The 24136-nt window shown below is 40.4% G+C and overlaps 1 protein-coding gene across 1 annotated transcript; it reads right to left on the reverse strand.

Annotated features, from left to right (window-relative positions):
- Positions 1–10388: 10388 nt before the first annotated feature.
- ccl19b (chemokine (C-C motif) ligand 19b) lies at positions 10389–12732 on the reverse strand. The gene is made up of 4 exons (XM_072658825.1): positions 12596–12732; positions 11708–11819; positions 11431–11540; positions 10389–10725 (listed from the first exon to the last, which is right to left on the reverse strand). The coding sequence occupies exons 1-4, from the start codon at positions 12675–12677 to the stop codon at positions 10712–10714; spliced, it is 318 nt and encodes a 105-aa protein (XP_072514926.1). The 5' UTR covers positions 12678–12732; the 3' UTR covers positions 10389–10711.
- Positions 12733–24136: the final 11404 nt, after the last annotated feature.

Here is a 24136-nt window from a genome sequence, read left to right on the forward strand (position 1 = left end):
ATATAGAATTATATTTGTATTTAATCTCTGCAGTCATTGCAGAACTAGTCTTATGTCTTAGGACTTTACAAGCAGAACTGAAGGCCTAAAGTATCAAATAAACCACCAACATTATTAGGAACTCACAAAGGAATCAGTCAACCTGATTTCCAGTAGGTCAGAACAAATCAAAACCCCTGTTTTAGCTTGGGGAACCAATCAAAATCTATGTATAAGATGGAGGAACAATTCAAAATCCCTGTTTAGGCTGGAGTAACCAATTAAAACCTGTTTAGGCTGGAGTAACCAATTAAAACCCCTGTTTTAGCTGGAATTACCAATTAAAATCCTTGTGTCAATTGGAGTAACCAATTAAAACCCCTGTTTTAGCTGGAGTAACCAATTAAAATCTTTGTGTCAATTGGAGTAATCAATTAAAACCCCTGTTTTATCTGGAGTAACCAATTAAAATCCTTGTGTCAATTGGAGTAACCAATTAAAACCCCTGTTTTAGCTGGAGTAACCAATTAAAACCCCTGTTTTAGCTGGAGTAACCAATTAAAATCCTTGTGTCAATTGGAGTAACCAATTAAAACCCCTGTTTTAGCTGGAGTAACCAATTAAAATCCTTGTGTCAATTGGAGTAACCAATTAAAACCCCTGTTTTAGCTGGAGTAACCAATTAAAATCCTTGTGTCAATTGAAGTAATCAATTAAAACCCCTGTTTTAGCTGGAAGAACCAAACAAAGCCCTAATTTGTAGCTGGAGTAACCAATTAAAAGCCTTATTTAAGCTTGAGGAACCAATCAACTCCCTGTTTTAGCTACAGTAACCAATCTAAATGTTTGTTTCAGACGAAGGAAAAAATCTAAATCCCTGTGTCAACTGGAGGAACCATTCAAAATACTTGTTTCAGAAATTCCCCCCGAACCCCCACCCCAAATGGAATGACTTATCATATGTGACAGTAACCCTCCTTGAAAAGCCTTCAAAAGGGGAGCAGCTGTATTTGTAGCACTGTAGGAGTCTGTAGGAAGGCTGTAGCCTTGGTAGAGAAACAGACGGTGTGTAGGAGGCAGTTCGAATCACACACAGTCAATGGGGTATAAAACCATTTATCAGGCGTGTCAGAGAACTCGCGTCAGTCTCTATGACTGAGAGTATTGATACATCAATAAACCCCCCCTGCTTCTGCTCTCAGACCCCCTATTCCAGCCACTATCACTGCAGGGTTTGGTCACCCTGTGAAGCGACACTGTAAACGTCACTCCACTTTTTAGTATGAATGGAAACGTGCAGTTCAATGCAGAATAGGTTTCACTGGCTAATAAAAGCAAATATACACACTATCAATCATTACACACACTGTATGTTAGCATTAGCAGTAGCAGCAGTAGCCACAGTTCCCCTGTTTGTCTGGATTGGGGGTTATTTTGGTGCCTGCTATTGTTTTCCTTCTAAAGGCCCACCAGCATCGCAGCAGCGTGAAGAGCAGCTGCAGTGAAAGCAGGAGAGTGAATGCTGCTCGCCTGTAAGTAAGGAATCGTTGCGGGTCCATTAGCTCTGACTGCAGCATCGCAACACGCACAAAGGCCGTTCAGGACTCAAAGGTCAAAGGTCAAGGGTTACTCATTATTTTTTCATACTTCTTTCAGTGTAAAGGACCTATTGATCCCACTCATTCTGTCCATGCGGGAATTGAAGACAACATTACTCTATAAAAAGGCCTCTGCCCACAGTATAGGCTAGGCTAAGTCATTAGCTGTTTTCTCCAGCTACTAATGCATTAGTGTCCATAGTTTTGGGGTGGGGTCAGGATCAGAGAGAGAGAGACTCTCACCACACCCCAAACTAAATGGTACTTATGCACCAGACAGGTAATGTGATTCTGAAAAGCATAGACATGTCGACTCCACCTTGATGTAGGGATATATAAACAGATATAGAAAACAAGGAAGAACAAAGAATGGGTAATAACCATGTGGACATGTGGACATGTACAGTAACAAATGCTGCAACAGCATCCATGTTTCAGCTAGAGGAACCAGTTAAAATCCCAGTGTCAGCCAGGGGGTGGGTTGTTTCAGATAGGGAAACCCATCACGACCCTGTTTTAGCTTCAGGAACTAATCAAAATCCCTGTGTTTAGCTGGAGTGACCAATCAAAATCTCTGATTTTGCTGGAACAACCAATCAAAATCCCCTTTTTAGCTGCAAGATGGGGCAATACACTATCAAGCTCAGTAGAACCAATCAAATCCCTGTTTAAACTGGAAGAACCAATCAAAATCCCTGTTTTAGCTGGAAGACCCAATCAATATCCCTGTTTCAGCTGGAAGAACCAATCAAAATCCTTGTTTCAATTGGAGAAACCAATCAAAATCCCAGTTTCAGCTAGAGGAACTGTTTACAAGCTAGGGGAATCCATCACAACCATGTTTTATCCACAACCATGTTTTTATCCAAACATTTTAACCAATCAAAACCCCTGTGTTTAGTTGGAGTGACCAATCAAAATCCCTGTTTCAACTGGAGGAACCAATCAAAATCCCTGTTTCAGCTGGAGGAACCAATCAAAATCCCTGTTTCAACTGGATGAACCAATCAAAATCCCTGTTTCAGCTGGAGGAACCAATCAAAATCCCTGTTTCAACTGGAGGAACCAATCAAAATCCCTGTTTCAACTGGAGGAACCAATCACAATCCCTCTTTTGGCTGGAGGAACCAATCAAAATCCCTGTTTTAGCTGGAAGAACCAATCAAAACCCTTGTTTCAATTGGAGAAACCAATCAAAATCACAGTTTTAGCTGGAGGAATCAATCAAAACCCTTGTGTTTAGTCGGAGTGACCAATCAAAATCCCAGTTTCAGCTGGAGGAACTGTTTACAAGCTGGGGGAATCCATCACAATCATGTTTCAGCTTGAGGAACCAATCAAAACCCCTGTGTTTAGTTGGAGTGACCAATCAAAAGTCTTGTTTTAGTTGGAGTAACTAATTAAAAGCCCTGTGTTAATAATAATGTAATGAAACATCAATCATATAAACGATGAAACTGTCACAGCGCGGGCCGTCCTATCCTGTCTCACTGTATGAATTTGAGATAAAATCAGACGTTATGTTGATATTTAATAAACATCAGACTGTGAACGTGTTGCTGTCCAGCAGACAGAGCAGCACTGAGAGGGCTTTACTGAGTGCACGGGAGGCTGTAAGTACTTATTCAACCCCTACAGGCCAAGTGCATTAGCTCTAATGTGTTAATGTGGTCCAGTGGTCAGTCCACCACCTCCTCCTCCATCCATCCCCCACTTTCTCCCTCATCCCTTCCTCCTTCAGAATCACAACTACAGAGACGAGCAGAGAGAAATTTCCTTTATGCTCTCTGCAGGGAGGGAGGAGGGAGTGGTGGAGAGCAAGAGAGTGAACTATTCTGCCACAGGGCTCAGCAATAGCACAGCACAGAGAGCACAGAGAGAGAGAGAGAGAGAGAGAGAGAGAGAGAGAGAGAGAGAGAGAGAGACTCCTATAGGAAATGAGTTAAATTTAGAATTGAAGTTACATTATATGGACAAAAGTATTGGGACACTCAGCAAGACAGAAAAGTCTCCAACGCTCTGCTGCTGACTCAATAACTGCAGAGCTCCAGACCTGCTGCTGTTAGAGCTGCAAAGGGGACCCATATTAATGCCTATGGGTTTAGAATGGGATGTCAGAAACTCTCCAGTAGGCGTAATGTGTAGGTGTCCCAATACTTTTGTCCACAGAGTGTATGTTATGCTGCTGTAGATCTTTAAGTGTAGCATCAATGCAGATGCGTTTATTTGTTTGTTTGTTTGTCACAAGCATCATCCATATCCGTATTTGATCTTTCTCTCTCTTGTTCAGAGGACAGTCACTGCAGTAGCCTCCCTGTACCACTGACCAGACCGGACACTCTCTCTCAGGTCACTAATTACACTTTCTACACTATATACTGTAGGCTGGAGAGGCAAGCAAGAGAGAGCGGGAGAGGGGGGCAGGAGGAACAGCAGAGAGAGAGAGAGTGATAAAGAAAGAGAGAACGAGTGATAAGAGAGAGAGAGAGAGAGAGAGAGAGAAAGAGAGAGAGAGAGACAAAGAGCAAGAAAAGAGAGAGAGAGAGAGAGAGAGAGAGAGAGAGAGAGAGAGAGAAAAGCAAGAAAAGAGAGAGAGAGAGAGAGAGAGAGAAAGCAAGAAGAGAGAGAGAGAGAGAGAGAGAGAGAAAGCAAGAAGAGAGAGAGAGAGAGAGAGAGAGAGAGAGAGTGAGAGAGAGGAAATTGTAAGGGGTAAAGAAGAATAAAAAGAGAGAGAGAGAGAGAGACAAAGAGCAAGAAAAGAGAGAGAGAAAGAGAGAGAGAGAGAGAGAGAAAGCAAGAAGAGAGAGAGAGAGAGAGAGAGAGAGAGAGTGAGAGAGAGGAAATTGTAAGGGGTAAAGAAGAATAAAAAGAGAGAGAGAGAGAGAGACAAAGAGCAAGAAAAGAGAGAGAGAAAGAGAGAGAGAGAGAGAGAGAAAGAGAGAGAGAGACAAAGAGCAAGAAAAGAGAGAGAGAGAGAGAGAGAGAGAGAGAGAGAGACAAAGAGAGAGAGAGACAAAGAGCAAGAAAAGAGAGAGAGAGAGAGAGAGAGAGAGAGAGAGAGAGAGAGAGAGAGAGAAATGCAGCGGTTTCAGTAGAAAACAGGCACACACACAATCACACCCCCCTGTAGGAGCAGGGTCAGAATCAGTCCACAGCTGATGCTGATGCTGATGCTGATGCTGATGCTGAGGTTTAGCTTCCAGCTGAGGAAACGTCAGCACAAACAGCAGAGCAGAGACCCAGTCTGCACTCGCCATCATCACATCACACTGCAGCTCCTGCTTTCTCCACCAGCACACACAGCATCGCCTGCTCTCATCAGCTAACACACAGCATCGCCTGCTCTCATCAGCTAACACACAGCATCGCCTGCTCTCATCAGCTAACACACAGCATCGCCTGCTCTCATCAGCTAACACACAGCATCGCCTGCTCTCATCAGCTAACACACAGCATCGCCTGCTCTCATCAGCTAACACACAGCATCGCCTGCTCTCATCAGCTAACACACAGCATCGCCTGCTCTCATCAGCTAACACACAGCAGACGCACACAGACGCTCACTCTGCAGGACTGAAGTGCAGAACAGGGGGTTTAAAGCTAAAGGATTTCCACCAATCACAGAGCTCAGAATTGAAAAGCTCCCTCCACACCAGACCCTGCCTGATGGCCGAGACACTTTAACCATAGTTTTGAGATGAATTGTGGCATAATATATATATATATATATATATAATATCTGTTCATGGTGGAAAAGTACATGTCGGCCAAATAGATGCATTATACAGTGTAAAAAAATCCTATTATATATATATATATATATATATATATATATATATATATATATATATACAAAGAAGAAATGTAATTGTTAGTATTGACAATAAATCTTTCTTATTATCTGCATTTTTTAATTACAGATAAATGAAATTCTACATAAATAGAGTGTAACTTAAGAAAGCATTAAAATGCTAAATAAATAATGAATAAAAATTATATATATATATATATATATATATATATATATATATATATATATATATATATATATCAGTATTAAACTGAAAATCTCAGTATTAATATTTTAGTAATTGCAAATGAGTTATTATCTTTTTTCCAGAAAAAAATATTTATTTATTTATTTATTTTTATTCATAATTTATTTAGCATTTTAATGCTTTCTTAAGTTACACTATATATATGTAGACTATCAGCATTTATCTGCAATTTAAAAATGCAGAAAATGAGAAATATTTTTTTCTTTGTAATTTTAGGATAAATTTAATTAGTTTTATATTTGTGTGTACTGTAAAAAAAAAATAAATAAATAAAATTAAAAAAAGGTCAAATGACTGGAAGCAACGGCTGGCAAATGTAAAATTAAGTAAAAAGTCAAATTAAAATATCAAAAAAAGTCAAATATCGAAATTAAAATTCAATGAAAAAACTAAATTTACTGAAATGTTCATTCAAGCAGAAAAACTGTAGGGTTGATTCCAGGGTAAGATTAGATTAAGAGCTGCATTTAATCCATCACCAGTTGAATGTCAGGTGAGAATCTTCAGGGCATCTACCATCCTAGACCATCCAGGTGAAGTGGAACCCCAAAGGGTATATATTTACTCAGATTTGCCGCCATCATCATTATTCCATATAGACTCAGAGGACACGTGCAGCTTCACTGGTGGGTTTGGATCGTGAATAAATTGGCTATATTTGTGTTGTAGTCATGGCGACCAACACCTGGTTCCATCCACCGCCACTGTGAAGAAATTGGTCCAATTTTCCACAATGTACCGTTTCACATCAAACCCCCACTCTGAGTGACTGCGCTTACATCGCAGCCACTGATTTGTGCAGGAGGTTGGAAAAATGGAGCTTCTGATGAAGCTTCAGGAGCTCCTGAATGGAGGAATCAGGTGGATCTGATTAGAGCTGCAGGAGAATCAGCAGGAGCTCAACTCCCGAACCTCCACTTACAGATAGAAGTGTGCCCTCACCTAAAGCCATGATCCAGTTTTACTGGGGCAGTACTGGAGGTTTACTGGAGGTTTACTGGAGGATTACTGGGAGATTACTGGAGGTTTACTGGAGGATTACTGGGAGATTACTGGAGGTTTACTGGAGGATTACTGGGAGATTACTGGGGGATTACTGGGAGATTACTGGAGGTTTACTGGGGGATTACTGGAGGTTTACTGGAGGTTTAATGGAGGGTTACTGGAGGTTTACTGGAGGTTTACTGGAGGTTTACTGGGGGATTACTGGAGGTTTACTGGAGGTTTACTGGAGGTTTACTGGAGGATTACTGGGAGATTACTGGAGGTTTACTGGAGGATTACTGGGAGATTACTGGAGGTTTACTGGAGGATTACTGGGAGATTACTGGGGGATTACTGGGAGATTACTGGAGGTTTACTGGGGGATTACTGGAGGTTTACTGGAGGTTTAATGGAGGGTTACTGGAGGTTTACTGGAGGTTTACTGGAGGTTTACTGGGGGATTACTGGAGGTTTACTGGAGGTTTACTGGAGTATTACTGGAGGTTTACTGGAGGTTTACTGGAGTATTACTGGAGGTTTACTGAAGTATTACTGGAGGTTTACTGGGGGATTACTGAAGGTTTACTGGAGGTTTACTGGAGGATTACTGGAGGTTTACTGGAGGTTTACTGGAGGTTTACTGGGGGATTACTGGAGGTTTACTGGGGGATTACTGGAGGTTTACTGGAGGTTTACTGGGGTATTACTGGAGCTTTACTGGAGGTTTACTGGAGTATTACTGGAGGTTTACTGGAGTATTACTGGAGGTTTACTGGAGTGTTTACTGGAGGTTTGCAGGAGTATTACTGGAGGTTTACTGGAGGTTTACTGGAGTATTACTGGGGTATTACTGGAGTGTTTACTGGAGTATTACTGGAGTATTAGTGGGGTATTACTGGGGTATTACTGGAGTATTAGTGGGGTATTACTGGAGGTTTACTGGAGGTTTACTGGAGTATTAGTGGGGTATTACTGGAGGTTTACTGGAGGTTTACTAGAGTATTACTGGAGTATTAGTGGGGTATTACTGGAGGTTTACTGGAGTATTAGTGGGGTATTACTGGAGGTTTACTGGAGTATTACTGGATTATTACTGGAGGTTTACTGGAGGTTTACTGGGGTATTACTGGAGGTTTACTGGAGGTTTACTGGAGTATTACTGGAGTATTACTGGAGTATTACTGGATTATTACTGGAGGTTTACTGGAGGTTTACTGGGGTATTACTGGAGGTTTACTGGAGGTTTACTGGAGGTTTACTGGAGGTTTACTGGGGTATTACTGGAGGTTTACTGGAGTATTAGTGGGGTATTACTGGAGTATTAGTGGGGTATTACTGGAGGTTTACTGGAGTATTACTGGAGTATTACTGGAGTATTAGTGGGGTATTACTGGAGGTTTACTGGAGGTTTACTGGAGGTTTACTGGGGTATTACTGGAGGTTTACTGGAGTATTACTGGTGTAGTACTGTATTATTACTGGGACTATTACAGGGGTGGTACTGGGGTATTACGGGGGTAGTACAGGAAGGACTATTACTGGGGTATTTTTCCTGGGGCAGTACTGGAGTATTACTCCTGACATTGTGACTCAATTACAAGTAAAAGTAGCAGGAAAGGGGCTGCGAGTGGCTCGGCAGACTAAAACACAACGACCACAACGAGGATCGTGAGCTGGAATCCCGGGTCATGCTGCTTCGCCATCAGCAGCTGACACCAGAGAGAGCACAATTATCCTCCCTTTAGGTGGGTAGATAGTGCTCTCCTCCCTCATTAATCCTATTGTGATGCTGGCCAAATGTTTATGGACACCCTAAATGCATTCATGTGCTTTGAGTTACACCCATTGCTGACACAGATGTGCAAACACAACACAACTCTTGAAGAGCTGCTGTACCTTCCTGCAGACTTCAACTCCATCCCAAATGTAACACACCCCTTTCAGCCAAACAGAACCCTCTGAAGACAAGACGAGATCCAAAGTCAGTAAGACGAAAGCTCTCTGGGAGCAGAGTTGGAGACCACTGAGATTAGTTTCTCATTTCACCAGCAGGGGGCACACTTTCACAACAGATTTGAGACCAGTGAGCGAGTCCTTCCGCTTCTGACAAGCAACACTGGTGGTCCTTTTTGATGGAACATCTAAATACCACCTTATTAAAAACTTTTAAATATATAGTGGACCATGGCTGTGAGACTTTAATTGCATTTAGCAACAAGAGTGTTAGTGAGGTCAAGATGTTGCATGATGATCACCCACTCCAGCTCATCCTCAACTCCCAATTCATCCCAAAAGCACTGGATGGAGCAACATCCATCATTCCAGAGAACACAGTTCTTCCACTGCTCCACAGCTCAGTGCAGGATAAACCTCAAAAGAAACAATGAATGCGCAGGTGTCCCAATACTTTTGTCCATTTAGTCTACCAAATGACATTCTCTTAGTTAGAGGATGATGGCCTAAAATCTGACTAGCGAAGCTGTTGTAAAGTGCTCCTGACTGACTTACAACAACTGAATTCTGCGTAATTGTGGTGTTACGGTGATGATATGGACCTCCAATGTTCTCATAGATGGGACCAGGGATCAGAGCGTATCTGCACTACTAACAAATGGCAGGCTAGAAAACCCCCCTAATACCATTCACTGGCATCATGCTAGCATAACACTGGAAAACATATGTAGACGATAGCACAAATGAGCATTGCTGGTGGTAAAGAATAGTGAAATCACTGCAGTTTTAGCCTACAGCTAACTGAATGCTCTTGTTTTCATTCTGAGCTCCACGGTTGCCCAAGCCTAGACTAAACTGATTACATTCCTTGGCTGAAGAATTGTTTACTGAGATTATTATCAATATTTCTTTCAGCATTTGTGTATTTTGTTTCAAAACGCATTGTCACTGTTTTAAAAAGTAATACTTCAAAAATGTGAGATAATTATTTTAAAATATATGGAATTCCTATATATCCCATATATATTTGGCACATATTGAAATATCTGCCAATATATATGCCACATATATGCTGATTTATATGAAATTGGCCATTTTCAATTAAAAGAAATATATGTATTGTTCATATATTACAATGTATGTAAAATTAGCCATAACATATAGTATGTATAATACATACTATATAAATATAGTACATATAATATAGTATAATAGTGTAGTATATTATAGTACAATAGTATAGTACATTACCTATCAATACAAATATATATATATCATCCATGTGTTACAAATATATTTATAAAATATATGGCATATATATAAATGTAATATTTTACTAATTATAAATAAATAATTTTGTTACTGCTTAACTATACTATATTATTATTATTATTATTATTATTATTATTATTGTTGTTGTTGTTGTTGTTGTTGTTTTTAAATAAATATAGTACATATATGTATATGTATATGTGTGTGTATGGTCCATGTGTTACACATATATTTATAAAATATATGGCATACAAAAAAACAAACAATAAATTATTATTTTTTGATACTGCTTAACTATACTATATTATTATTGTTGTTGTTTTTAATTATTATTATTATTATTGTTGTTGTTATTATTATGCATTATTATCCTTTTTATTAGAATTGTACTATTAGAATTAAATTGACCTATTCTAAATAATCTTTTGTTTTATGTCTTGCACTATGCGAATTCAGGTTGTTTATGTTTACGTGCATGATCATATAACACATTTCAAAATGGGACCAAACCAATGGTAAAATAAATATACTTCTACAGTCATAATAAAAAAACAAACATACTTTATTCACACAGTAATATAAACAATAAACCTTTATGCATATCACTAATAACATAACGGACACACATTCATCCGTGACTGGCATTAAGGTGGTGGGTCAGGATTCACATCTATACAATAATATATTAATAACATTTAATAAGAGCTTGTTCGTTTGGCAGTGGTTTCAGCTTCGGATTTCCAAAAATCCAGAGAATAGATGGGACACTGAGACCTGGTGGCATCCAGCTGTTCAGGGATCAGTCAGAGGATCAGCCTGAAACTGGAACTGGGTTTGGGAATCTGTCTTTGGGTCAGCAGGAGTTCCCTATTGCTTCTTCCCTGCAGAGATCAAAGACTGCATTAGTAAGACTATAGTGCTTAAGTTCAAACTATTTATAATCTCAAGCTTTGTCTTGACTGAAACCCTGATTTGCATAGAGCTCATAATGCCTATGTAGTGACCTATGTAGTGCACTACATAGGGAGTGTGGAGCTCAGACTCCTCACTTTTGTACCTACAAGAGGTTTGGATTAGTGGTAGATAAACACTAGTTAAAGCAGCATTATGTAAGAATTGGTATTTTTGCTCTTGGGCTCCCCCTACAGGTGGGGAGTATAATTCACTTTGACTCTCCACTGCTGTAAATACAAGCTATGCTTTAAGCGCCCCCTTGTGGACACTTGTACACATGCAATGTTTTGACAAGCTGGTGGTAGAGTAACATTACAGGATTTTACACTAATATGACTCTATGGGTTCTGCAGCGTTACACAGCAGCAGTTCTGGAGAGAGGTTCTCCATCTGCAGCTCCACCACCAAACCTGCATAGTGCAGTAGAAGCAGTGCTCCGGCCCGGAGTGGGAATGACGGAGACGCCCTTCTCCCTGTTACAGTCGGTGGAGCATCAGCCTGACCCTGAAGCTGCTGGTTTTAGGTAGAATATCTACATAATGCTCCTTTAAGGCTTGGTCTCTGTTGGACTCTGTTGTGTTGTGTCTTGTCTTAAACTAAAGCTCTAGTTTGGAGAGAAGGTAAGGACTCACCTTTGTGTTTCTTTCTGGATCTGTTTTTCAGATTGCGGATCACTTTTTGAACCCAGTTGTTGTTTTCCGGAGGAGGGGCACACAGTTTTACGCCCTTTTTAGTGATAAAACTGCAAATTCAAAAATCAGAAATCTAATTTTAACTGGGGTAGTCCTGCTATGGCTGTGAATATGTAAGGCAGTGATAATGCATAATAACATTATACAGTCAAAAATGAAAGCATTGCATAGAAAATGGCAGGTAGTGGTATATAAGAAGTGTTCTGTGTCTACTCACACTGTGGCGGGAATTTTGCAGCCCATGTCTGCTGTCTGTATGTAGAAAGACTTCACCAGCCTGTGTGGGATTTTGTTTTTACTGATGCTCAAGCAGCAGTCCTCTCCTTCAGCTTTGGGAGACACAGCAGACACAGTACACGTCATGAACATGCTGTATTATATATATATATATATATATATATATATATATATATATATATATATATATATATAGTTTTCTCCATGATTTGAACCTTGTAACTGCTTCTATGCACTGGGTAAATAATTATTGATGAATGGACCAATATAAATGCTGTAAATTGCTTGGAATAAACTCTTATTTTAAATTTTTTTGATTTCCATTCAAAGTTAAGGACATTTTTGCCTTCAACTGAAAAGTCACCATTTTGGAGATACATGGTTTTCATTGAACAGCAGTAATTATATATATATATATATATATATATATATATATATATATATATATATATATATATATATATATTACTGCTGTATATATCTATATATATAATAAAAATGGATACATCATTATATATATACTATTACTATATATACTATACTATTATGTATCTCCAAAATGGTTTTTTTTCAGTTGACTTTTTGTTGACTTTTCCATTCATCAATAAATGTATAGAAGCAGCTATGAAGTTCAAACCATGGAAAAAACTAAAACCAAACAGAAATGGAGATACGTGTTTTGCATTGGACAGCAGCGTGTATATATATGTGTGTGTGTGTGTGTGTATGTGATATATGTGTATTTGTATATTACATTATCATTATACACCATTATATACTAATACTATACTATAATACTATATGTCTAATCTGCACTGTGAGTTTATCACATCATCTGTTCATCCAAAATAACTAAAGTCTGCCTCACCACCCGCATAGTTCCAGCTGCAGAAGACCACTGCCAGCACCAGTAGAGCAGCTGTGTGTGCCATCATGCTGTTACCGGCCATCCTTCCTCAGCGTGTGTGTGTGTTTCTCCACGTGTGCAGAGAAAGTGTGTGGATTTCACGGCGCGCTGCCTTTATATACATCTCTGCAGATAAACTTTCACTTTCACATGTCCCATTGTAATTCCTGTAAGAATGGACCCTTTCACCTACTTTCCTTTCACTAGAAAAAAAGCACCGCCTGGCAAGCTGCCCATTCATCAGAGCACAAAGCAGAGAGCAGCGCCTCCCGTGTGACTTTGATAGGATGGTCTTATCACTGTCAGGATTCCTGGGAAAAAATGTCTTGGCACAAGAAAAACTTGCATTACTGTCAGAGCACTGTGCCCTGCCTGGGGTAGAGGGGAGGGGGGAGGGGGGGGTGCATCTATTTCCCTTCATTTGGGATTTGGACAATCAGCATATTAAGAACTGGGTACAATGAAAGAGAGTATGCTATCATTGGTGTTATATACAGTTATATATATTTAATATTGCTAAATTTATAAATCAAATGATCACTAATACCATTTATAATTACACATTTATTATATTATTTTTATAACACCAGAAATAGAACAGGGTCTGAAGGCGTCTTGTGGTATCTAGACACCTTCAGGTCCTGTAGGTTGTAAGGTGGGACCTCCATGAGCATCAGTGAGCCTTGTCACATGTGTCCTTCCTTGGAGCACTTCCACATCATCTAGAACATCACAGTTTTGGTTCTTTTGGTCAAAGTGTCTCAGGTTCTTATGCTTGCCCATTTTCCCTGCTTCAACACCTCCATCACCTTCAAGAGCTGACTGTTCACTTGCTACCTAAAATATCCACTTCTTGCCAGGAGCCACCTCTTGAGGAACCATTGGGAGTTGAAAAATCATGGAGGAACCTGTTAAGGTGCTTTGAGGAGCCTTCAGGAAAAGGTGTTTAGAAGAAAAAAGGTTCCTTAAAGCATCTAAAGAGGTTCCTCCACAGTTACATATTGAAGAACCCTTAAACGTTTCTCAAGAAACGTATACCTGATGAATGAGAAGGTGTCTCAAAACTTTTGTCCATATAGTGTAATGCCAGATTGTGATTTCTAGACGACAAGGGTCCTGACAGGTCTTGTGGGGCAGACTCAGTATGCAGTGGTCAGTACTAGTACCAGCCAGTGCACCATCGACAAGGTCATGGACACCATAGGCCCATTAATGCTCGTGGAGGCCCCACCTCCCAACTTGCAGGACTTGCAAGGATCTGCTGCTAACATCCTGGTCCAGATACCACAGGACACCCTCAGAGGTCTGGTGAAGTCCATGTCTCAACAGATTAGGGCTTTTTGGATGCACAAGGGGGTTCTCCGCCACATTAGGCAGGTGGTGTTAAGGTTATGTGTGAGTTATTTCTCCTAAAACAGGAGGTCTGGTCCAGCTGTGTGGTGGAAATGAACTCAGCAGAGTACGACTGTGAAGTTAATCATGAACCAAACAGCATGGAAAGATTGGGGCAGGGATTGGGTGTGGTAACTGCACAGTCATGCATTTCAGTACACTGATTCCACAAATCAGTGGAAGTTTCCCTCTTAACCGTATCGCTGGTTAATCTGTGACTGCACCTTATTTACACACAGAACGTACAACACACACCTTCCCTGAACGGCTTGCTTGGTTAATCTGCTACTACTGTCTGTGGTCTTTCTCAGAAAAAGGACTGGAATGTGTCCTGTCCAGCACCCTAGAGTAATTATTGATCACTGACTGTAACATAAGTACCTAACCATATGTCCAAATGTTTGTGGACACCCGTTCTAACGAATGCATTCAGCGACTTTAAGTTACAGCCATTGCTGACACAGAGACAATCTAGTCCCCGGAGACAAGTACTGCTAATTGAATAGGACTCTCTGGAGCAGACAGACATGAACCTATAGGCCCCATGCTGCCTAATGCCAGGAGTGGGCTAGTAGAGGGGTACTAAGCCCCCCCCCCCAGCATTGAGCTGTGGAGCAGTGGAAGAACTGTGTTCTCTGGAATGATGGTGGTGCTCTGTCTAATACTTTTGGATGAGATGAGTTACGGAGTTGGGGGTGATGGGGGTGAATGCAATCAAATCCTCACAGCAATGCTCCTTCAATATCTAATAGAACGTCTTCTTTCCTGGACAGTAGAGACAGTTACTCCAACAAAAGCAGGATCAACTACTTTTAACACCCTTGATTTTCAAAGAAATAATAAATGAGCAGGTGTCCCAATACTTTTGTCCATGTAGTGCATGTGTTGGGGTATAAGGAGTATGTACCCATGCTGACCCCTGTCTGCCATCGAATGCTCCTACAGTGGACACATTGTGTCAGAACTGGATCCTGGAATGATGGAAGAAGATGGCCTGGTCCAATATGTCCTGGTGTCTTTGTTTTTTCATAATGTGGGCAGCCAGATACAGGTGTACCACTAACCTGCAGGGGGCACTGGAATGGACCTATAGGATCTGCCATACCGTCTTTGTAACAGATACCACAGATACCACCTTCGGAAGTCTTTTAGAACCCACGAGTAGTGATGATGATGCTTCACTGAAAAAACATAGCGCATCCAACAAGAACTAAAGCCTCATCCACCTTCACTGGAACCTTGCTAGAGGCGATTCCACCAGTACATTTCCATTCTTCTGGTGGACCAGACAACAGGGAGCCTGCAGAAACAGGTTTTTGAGATCTGCCTCAAGCTTCCTCCTTGAACACACACCAGGACGCTGAAAGCCAATAAGAGGAACTTCATTTCGCTGGAGAATTGAGCATTATTGAGAAAGAGGTGAAAGCAGGAAATCTGACACTGATCTTAGTAATAATTAGACACGGATCTTTCATAAAGATAAGTGAGACAAATGCATCTTTGTGAACAGAGGAAGAAAACTGTGGAGATCAAATGCATTCAAGTGTATTAAAGTGACCCGGACGGCCCCAGCAACCAAAGCTATAAGAAAAAGAAGAAGAAGAATATCAGTAGGCTAATTCATGCTAACTAATGTTAATGAATTCCAGTTTCAAGTCACTAGGCATGGCTGTACTCCGGGCACTTGTAGTCTAATATTACATCTTAACCCAACGCCTGTGTTCATAACACGCCTCAGGAGGACTGTATCTGCAGGATCTGGCTGGTGTGCAATCTGATCCAAGGAGAGGCCATGTAGACTGAAGTGTGAATCCGGTAACAGCTATTGTCACAGTCTGTGAATCTCTCTTATAACAGTCATTTTTCTTACACAACCAATTTATCTCTCTGTTTATCTTCTCCAAAACCTGCTCTATGCCTCATAGACCAGTTTTGTATCAAATAAGGGCTCTACACTGAAACTACACTGAGGCTTGGCTGGTCGTGGATATGAGCTTCACATTTTATTGATGTAGCAAAGCAAATAACAGCAGTTCATATCTCAACCGGTGTATTTATATATATATGCTACATATTCTACAGAGCCCTTCAAGTGATATAGTGGATATATTTCATAATGTGTGACCACAAGATAATATATTGGGGCCATAAGATCATTCCTAATGTATTAGGAACCAAATTAAGTACCAATCACTATATTAAGTCATGGCATCAATATATTAAATTGAGGCCTGAATATATTCATTTGTAGCCATAATTTATTCAAAATAACAACTATGTCACCTTAAAGTCCAGCTCCAATTTAACATAACCTCTGCTGGTTGCCGGACCACCTAGTGGGCCAGACTAGGAAAGGCAATTTCGCTTACTGACGGGCCGCCTGTTTGCCCAGAAGAGACGTTTTCTGGTGGTGGCGGTCGAGGACGACAATTAGCCACAAAGCCAACAAGTATCTGAGCTGCGAGGAGTGGAGTGTAATCTTAGGTAAGCTGAGGTTGGGTCTCCTGGCTTGAAATATGATTGTAAAGGGAAGTGGTGTGAATACACACTAGGGCAGTAAAGTGTGTGTCGAAGTCCGTAGCAATAGCATGTGGAGCCAAGATCGCTACCACCGCATTAGCAGCACACCGGCCACGACCCCGTACAGCGTCTTCCACAATGTTAGTTCAGGGTCTACACTTAAGGATCTGAGTAAAGACTTGAGTCCTTTACCAGGCAGGGTCACATGAAATGCTACAGGAAACATAACAGAGGTCATTTTATGCCACAGAACCATATTTTGGGCATCCTATACAATCCTATGCAGCCAGTGGCGGCAAAACTAGGCTCGCTGTGTTTGGCAGGCTAACACAGCACACCTGATTGGGGGATATGATGATCAGTACACCAAGGATATCAATAGACTTTATGTCTTTTATTAATCATATATAGGTAGCCTCCTTTGTGGGGTTTCTCCCAAAGGTTCTTCCTCCAGCCTGAATAATTCCTCCATTGTACTGTATTGTAACTCTGATGATTTATTAAGTATCAATCATCAGCCAATGAATGGGCTGCCTTAGAGGTGTTCATAAGCTCTTATTGAATGCACATGCATTTTATTCATACAAAGATCCACTGGAAAAAAGACCAGTTAAAGGCGTCTGTGTGAAGCTTTACAGAGTGATTTACTGTAAAGTAGGGCCTTGTCCAAAGAACACACTGTAGAAGAGCAGCTGCCTGTGTGTTGGCCTTGAGGCTGGCTTTACTGAGCTGTAGCCTTTGCACGCAAGCCTGCGTCCAGACAGCAGACTGATCCCAGACCAGCGTGTGAGACTTAATGATGTGTAATCTCAGGTTTGTGGAGTCTTTTTATTGAAATGAGCCCCCCCATGTCCCCCCATGTTGATGTTATGTAAGAGTATATATACTCACATATAATGCTTAGGTGATATATACTCTTATATAATGCTCAGGTTACATATACTCACATATAACGCTCAGGTCATATATACTCATAATGCTCAGGTCATATATACTAACATAATGTTCAGGTCATATATACTCACATAATGTTCAGGTCATATATACTCATATATAACGCTCAGGTCATATATACTCATATATAACGCTCAGGTCATATATACTTACATATAATGCTCAGGTCATATATACTCACATATAACGCTCAGGTCATATATACTTACATATAATGCTCAGGTCATATATACTCACATATAACGCTCAGGTCATATATACTTACATATAATGCTCAGGTCATATATACTCACATATAACGCTCAGGTCATATATACTAACATATGTTCAGGTCGAATATACTCACATATAATGCTTAGGTCATATATACTCACATATAACGCTCAGGTCATATATACTCACATATAACGCTCAGGTCATATATACTAACATATAACGCTCAGGTCATATATACTTACATATAACGCTCAGGTCATATATACTCACATATAACGCTCAGGTCATATATACTAACATATGTTCAGGTCGAATATACTCACATATAATGCTTAGGTCATATATACTCACATATAACGCTCAGGTCATATATACTCACATATAATGCTCAGGTCATATATACTTACATATAATGCTCAGGTCATATATACTCACATATAATGCTCAGGTCATATATACTCACATATAACGCTCAGGTCATATATACTAACATATGTTCAGGTCGAATATACTCACATATAATGCTTAGGTCATATATACTCACATATAACGCTCAGGTCATATATACTCACATATAATGCTCAGGTCATATATACTTACATATAATGCTCAGGTCATATATACTCACATATAATGCTCAGGTCATATATACTCACATATAACGCTCAGGTCATATATACTTACATATAACGCTCAGGTCATATATACTTACATATAATGCTCAGGTCATATATACTCACATATAACGCTCAGGTCATATATACTAACATATGTTCAGGTCGAATATACTCACATATAATGCTCAGGTCATATATATTCACATATAATGCTTAGGTCATATATACTCACATATAACGCTCAGGTCATATATACTCACATATAATGTTCAGGTCATATATACTCACATATAATGCTCAGGTCATATATACTCATATATAACGCTCAGGTCATATATACTTACATATAATGCTAATGGTCATATATACTCACATATAACGCTCAGGTCATATATACTTACATATAATGCTCAGGTCATATATACTCACATATAATGCTCAGGTCATATATACTCACATATAACGCTCAGGTCATATATACTCACATATAACGCTCAGGTCATATATACTTACATATAATGCTCAGGTCATATATACTTACATATAACGCTCAGGTCATATATACTTACATATAATGCTCAGGTCATATATACTCACATATAACGCTCAGGTCATATATACTAACATATGTTCAGGTCAAATATACTCACATATAATGCTTAGGTCATATATACTCACATATAACGCTCAGGTCATATATACTCACATATAATGCTCAGGTCATATATACTTACATATAATGCTCAGGTCATATATACTCACATATAACGCTCAGGTCATATATACTAACATATGTTCAGGTCATATATACTCACATATAATGCTCAGGTCATATATACTCACATATAACGCTCAGGTCATATATACTCATATATAACGCTCAGGTCATATATACTCACATATAACGCTCAGGTCATATATACTCACATATAACGCTCAGGTCATATATACTCACATATAACACTCAGGTCATATATACTCACATATAACCCTCAGGTCATATATACTCACATATAACCCTCAGGTCATATATACTCACATATAATGCTCAGGTCATATATACTCACATATAATGCTCAGGTCATATATACTCACATAATGCTCAGGTCAAATTATGACACTCAATTCATATATATATGCATATATCATACAAATTTTGGGGGGTATTTTAATTTTATTTTTAAATAAATAAAAAAGCCCCTTTAGGTTGATGTTATGTAAGAGTATGTTATCAGATAACCATGCTAATGTCTGACGCTAATGAGACCGAAACCAAACCAGACACCAAATATGTGTTAGATTGACCATCAGGTTAACTCATTAACTTTCTTTCTTCCAGTAAAGTCACTCTTTCTCCAGGACTTAGGACTGGACCCACTGTTTGGTCAGATGAAGCCCCGTACACACACAAAAACAACACCTCTAATACTGATTAATCAGGTTTCAGCCACAAAGGTTACTCAGATATGGCAGAAAATAAATGAAATGACCCAGGCCCTCCAGAATTGGAGGTTGAGAACCAATGCAAGCAATCCAGTCCATAATAATTGAGTTATTATGTTCTACCACAGAAGAACGGAGGTGTGGAACCACCCACATGGTCTGTTTTGATGTGCTATATTGAATCAGAGTTTGAGAACTGAGGATTTCAGTTCCATCAAGCATATTCTCTGTGTACAGTGTACACTGTACACCGAAATGTGTCCTCCGCATTTAACCCATCTGGTCAGCCAACTCCAGCGCCCGGGGAGCAGAGAGGGTAAAGGGCCTTGCTCAAGGGCCCAACAGTGGCAGCTTGCCGAGCCCGGGAATCGAACCCACAACCCTGTTATCGATATCCCGGTGCTCTAACCACTGAAAAAATAAGAGTAATAAGAGTCCTTGGCCAAGACTCCTAACATTGACTCACCTCTGTAATACAAATAACTGTGTCTCTCTGGATGAGAGCATCAGCTAAATGCTGTAAAATCAGTAAATATATGAAATCCAAAGTAGAATGATTGAGTCTTTATGTTCAAAGACTGAGAAATGGAAGTGTGAAACCATCCAGAGATCCCTGGAGTTAATAGGGAAACACTCAGAGGAGAACATGACTTATGTAGTTACACTATAGTCAAGTTCTACACCTTCTAACTCAGTCATCCATGTCTTTATGGACCTGTTCCAACATGACTGTTGAGGCCGTCCCCAAACTGTTCCCGCAAAGTTGGGAGCAGGAAATTGACCGAAATCTCTCGGTCTGCTGAAGTATTAAGAGTTCCTTTCACTGAAGCTCAGGGGCCGGACCCAACTCCTGAAAAACAACCCCACACCATGATCCCCCCTCCACCAAACTTTACACATTTAGCACAATGCAGTCAGGCAAGTGCCAGTCTCCTGGCAAACTGACTCATCCATCGGATTGCCAGACGGAGAACACGTCTCCACTGCTCTAGAGTCCAGTGGCGGCATGCTTTACACCACTGCATCCCACACTTTGCATAGCGCATGGTGATGTAAGGTTTGGATGCAGCTGCTCGGCCATGGAAACCCAGTCCATGAAGCTCTCTACGTTCTCTGTTCCTAAACTAATCTGAAGGCCAAATGAAGTTTGGAGGTCTGTAGTGATTGACTGCAGAAGGTTGGCGACCTCTGTGCACAAAGCGACCCCGCTCTGTCATGAATGCAATGATTTGGTTGGGCGAGTGAAAACTTTTGGTAATATAGTGTGTATATTATAACACTGTCAGTAGGCATCTACATATACATTCTGGAATATGGGCCCGTTCAATGTGTCATATTGAATCAAACATATAGAGTTTGAGAACCTTCTGGAATCAAGTTGCTACCAGATTTCCTAAAGCTTCTTCTCCATGCAACTTCTCAAAACATCTACAGTGCCAGTCAAAAGTTTGGACACACCTGGTTGACAGTGTGCCGATCATCATCATTAAAACATTTGCAAATCCAAATGCTAGGGACATATTTTTGCTGGGGATACCGTGTCCCGTATCCACCATATTTAGGATGTTGAGGCTGGGGGGATTCCAGTAGGCCTGAGTTGGGGGCTGAACTGAAAGGAGCAGGTTGGGTCATATAGGCTATTAGGGCTATTTATTGATCTTTGCTAAATGAGTAGATGTGTATGTATTAATGTTTATTAACATACTGTAGCTGCATGGTTTGATAGGAATGACCACCCTCACACACACACACACTGCCATGGTCCTACAACCTAGGCCCACTTAAACCCCCTAATCACGACATCCAAACTACAGTGGATACCCATGTGTCCCCAGTGTCCTTTTTATTTTCCGGAAAACATAAATATGGTCACTCTAGCATTTGGATTAGATGATTTTTTAAAGATGATCAGCACATGTTCAACCAGGTGCATCCAGACATTTGACTGGTACTGTAAATCCAAGGGCTTATTAATCAACAAATACATGGAATCCATTGCAAAATGACAGTGTGGGAGTGTGGAACCACCCACAGTTCCCTGGAGGGAATGAGGAAATACTAAGAGTCTGTACCATCTGAATGTCCTTAATGATGACTAATGGGAGCTTAGGTAGTACAACTGAGGTTTCTGTGCTTTTCCTTTTCTGACATGACTGACACTCTCCATTCATCATGTAATTATTAAACCCTGGCAGAAGCCTGGCTCTCTGCTCCAAACCTCCAGACTCGGATAGTTATATAATTTAACAATCCTAACAATATCAGTTTACTGAATCAGAAATGTACTGTGACATATTGGTATCAAGGAGGGCATGAGTGTTCATCTGAGTGTGCAATCTTTAAAAAAGGGTTTTCAAGGGTTCTTTAGTAAGGACAATGATTCTGTATGGAACCGACAACTCAAATAATCATCTGAAAGCTTAAATAGGTCCTTACGTGGTTAAAAAAATTTTTTAGGATTGGTGGAAATGGTTCTATATAGCACCAATAATGTGTTCCTCTATCATCCCTCTATCCCCTAGACTCAAATAAGCATTTTCAATACTATACAGAAGAGAACCCTAATCCTAACCATTATCCTGGCCCTAATCCAAACCTTAACCTCAACCCATAGCCTAGTCCTTAACCTGGTCCTAATCCTAACCTTAACCTCAACTCATAACCTAATCCTAACCCTTGTCCTGGCCCTAATCCTAACCTCTACCCAAAATCTAATCCTAACCCTCGTCCTGGCCCTAAACCTAACTTCAACCCAAAACCTAATTCTAACCTTAACCTCAACCCAAAATCTAATCCTAACCCTCCTCCTGGCCCTAATCCTAATTTCAACCCAAAACCTAATTCTAACCTTAACCTCAACCCAAAACCTAATCCTAACCCTCATCTTGATCCTAATCCTAACCCTCGTCCTGGCCCTAACCTTAACCTAAAACCTAATCCTAACCTTCATCCTGGTTTGTGAGATTTTATAAAGCAACAGTCAAAAATGTTAGGCTAAAGTATATGCAAATAATTTCTGTTCTGATTGGCCGCCCCTTTATATTTTCAAAAGCAGCCTTGGTTACGCTCCTTCAGTGTGTTTGATGTTCTAAGTAAGTGGGCGGGGCTTAATAGCTGTTGTGTCTACAAAAACAATGGATTGAAAACTGTAAAGGCTGCAGCACCTGTTTACTCCTTCTGCTCATTCATGCAATGATCTAATCAGCCGATCGTGTGGCAGCAGTGCAAGGCAGTAAGTCATGCAGATAGTGTTATCGGCGTCTTGTGGAAACCAGAGCACATTTGCATAGAAGCCCATTCCTGATACCTGAAATACAAAAGAAAAAACACAGCATCTAATTATTTATATATTTTTTATTATTATTAAGTCATTATTATGTATATATATATATATATATATATATATATATATATATATATATATTATATATGCTTCTCATTATTATCTCAGAAAACATTCTCCCAATTTGGTTTTACCAGTAAACGCACCCCTTTGCAGCTCCCCTAGCACTAGCAATGCTCCCGACACATTGCTGGCCAGCTGACACGCTCAGAGGACAGCGCCAGGTCACCAGTTCTCCAGCTCCCCAACAGACGTTTCTGCCAGCCAACACTGCTTTAAGAGTGATGAGGTGAAAATTGCCATCTACCTACCAGGAGAGGTGGACCCAGCCAATTGTGCCCTCTCAGACTCCGGCTGCTGATGGCAAAGCGACATGGCTTGGGAATCGAAGTTGTGACCCTTTTTATTTACATTTACAGCATTTAGCAGACACTCTTATCCTACAGTGCTTCACTGTTACTCAGCTAGTTTAAATAGACTAAAAATTAAAGCTCCTCTAATCCTAGACTCTACTAAACACAAGTCAATATGGAGACCATAGTACTCTTCTCTTCGCCTGAGTACTCTCAGAAGAGGAGGGTCTTCAGTCTGGGTTTGAGGACAGCGAGTGTTGGACTCTGCTGTTTGGACACCCAGGGGAAGTTCATTCCACCACTTTGGTGCAGGACAGTAAAAAGTCTGGACGCTCGTCTTCCGTGGATCTTAAAGGATGGCGGGTCGAGCCGAGCCGTACTTGAAGCTGGAAGGGCTCTCGGTGCAGATCGGCTTTTGACCATCGCCATCAAGTACGGAGGGGCTGGCTGGTGCAGTCTTGGCTTTGTAGGCCAGCGTCAGGGGGTTAAATCTGATGACCTGGGCAGCAGCTACAGGAAGCTACAGTGAAGAGAGAACACAGCAGCAGAGGAGGAGGAGCTGAACATGGCTGAACTTTGAGATGCCTTATGCTCTTGGAATGAAAAGTGGCAGGAATGGGCTTCCATACATTGGCATGACTGCAGTGCTGCTTCAGCAGCATTG

Source organism: Salminus brasiliensis, chromosome 16 (genome assembly GCF_030463535.1).
Source record: "Salminus brasiliensis chromosome 16, fSalBra1.hap2, whole genome shotgun sequence".
NCBI lineage: Eukaryota > Metazoa > Chordata > Actinopteri > Characiformes > Bryconidae > Salminus > Salminus brasiliensis.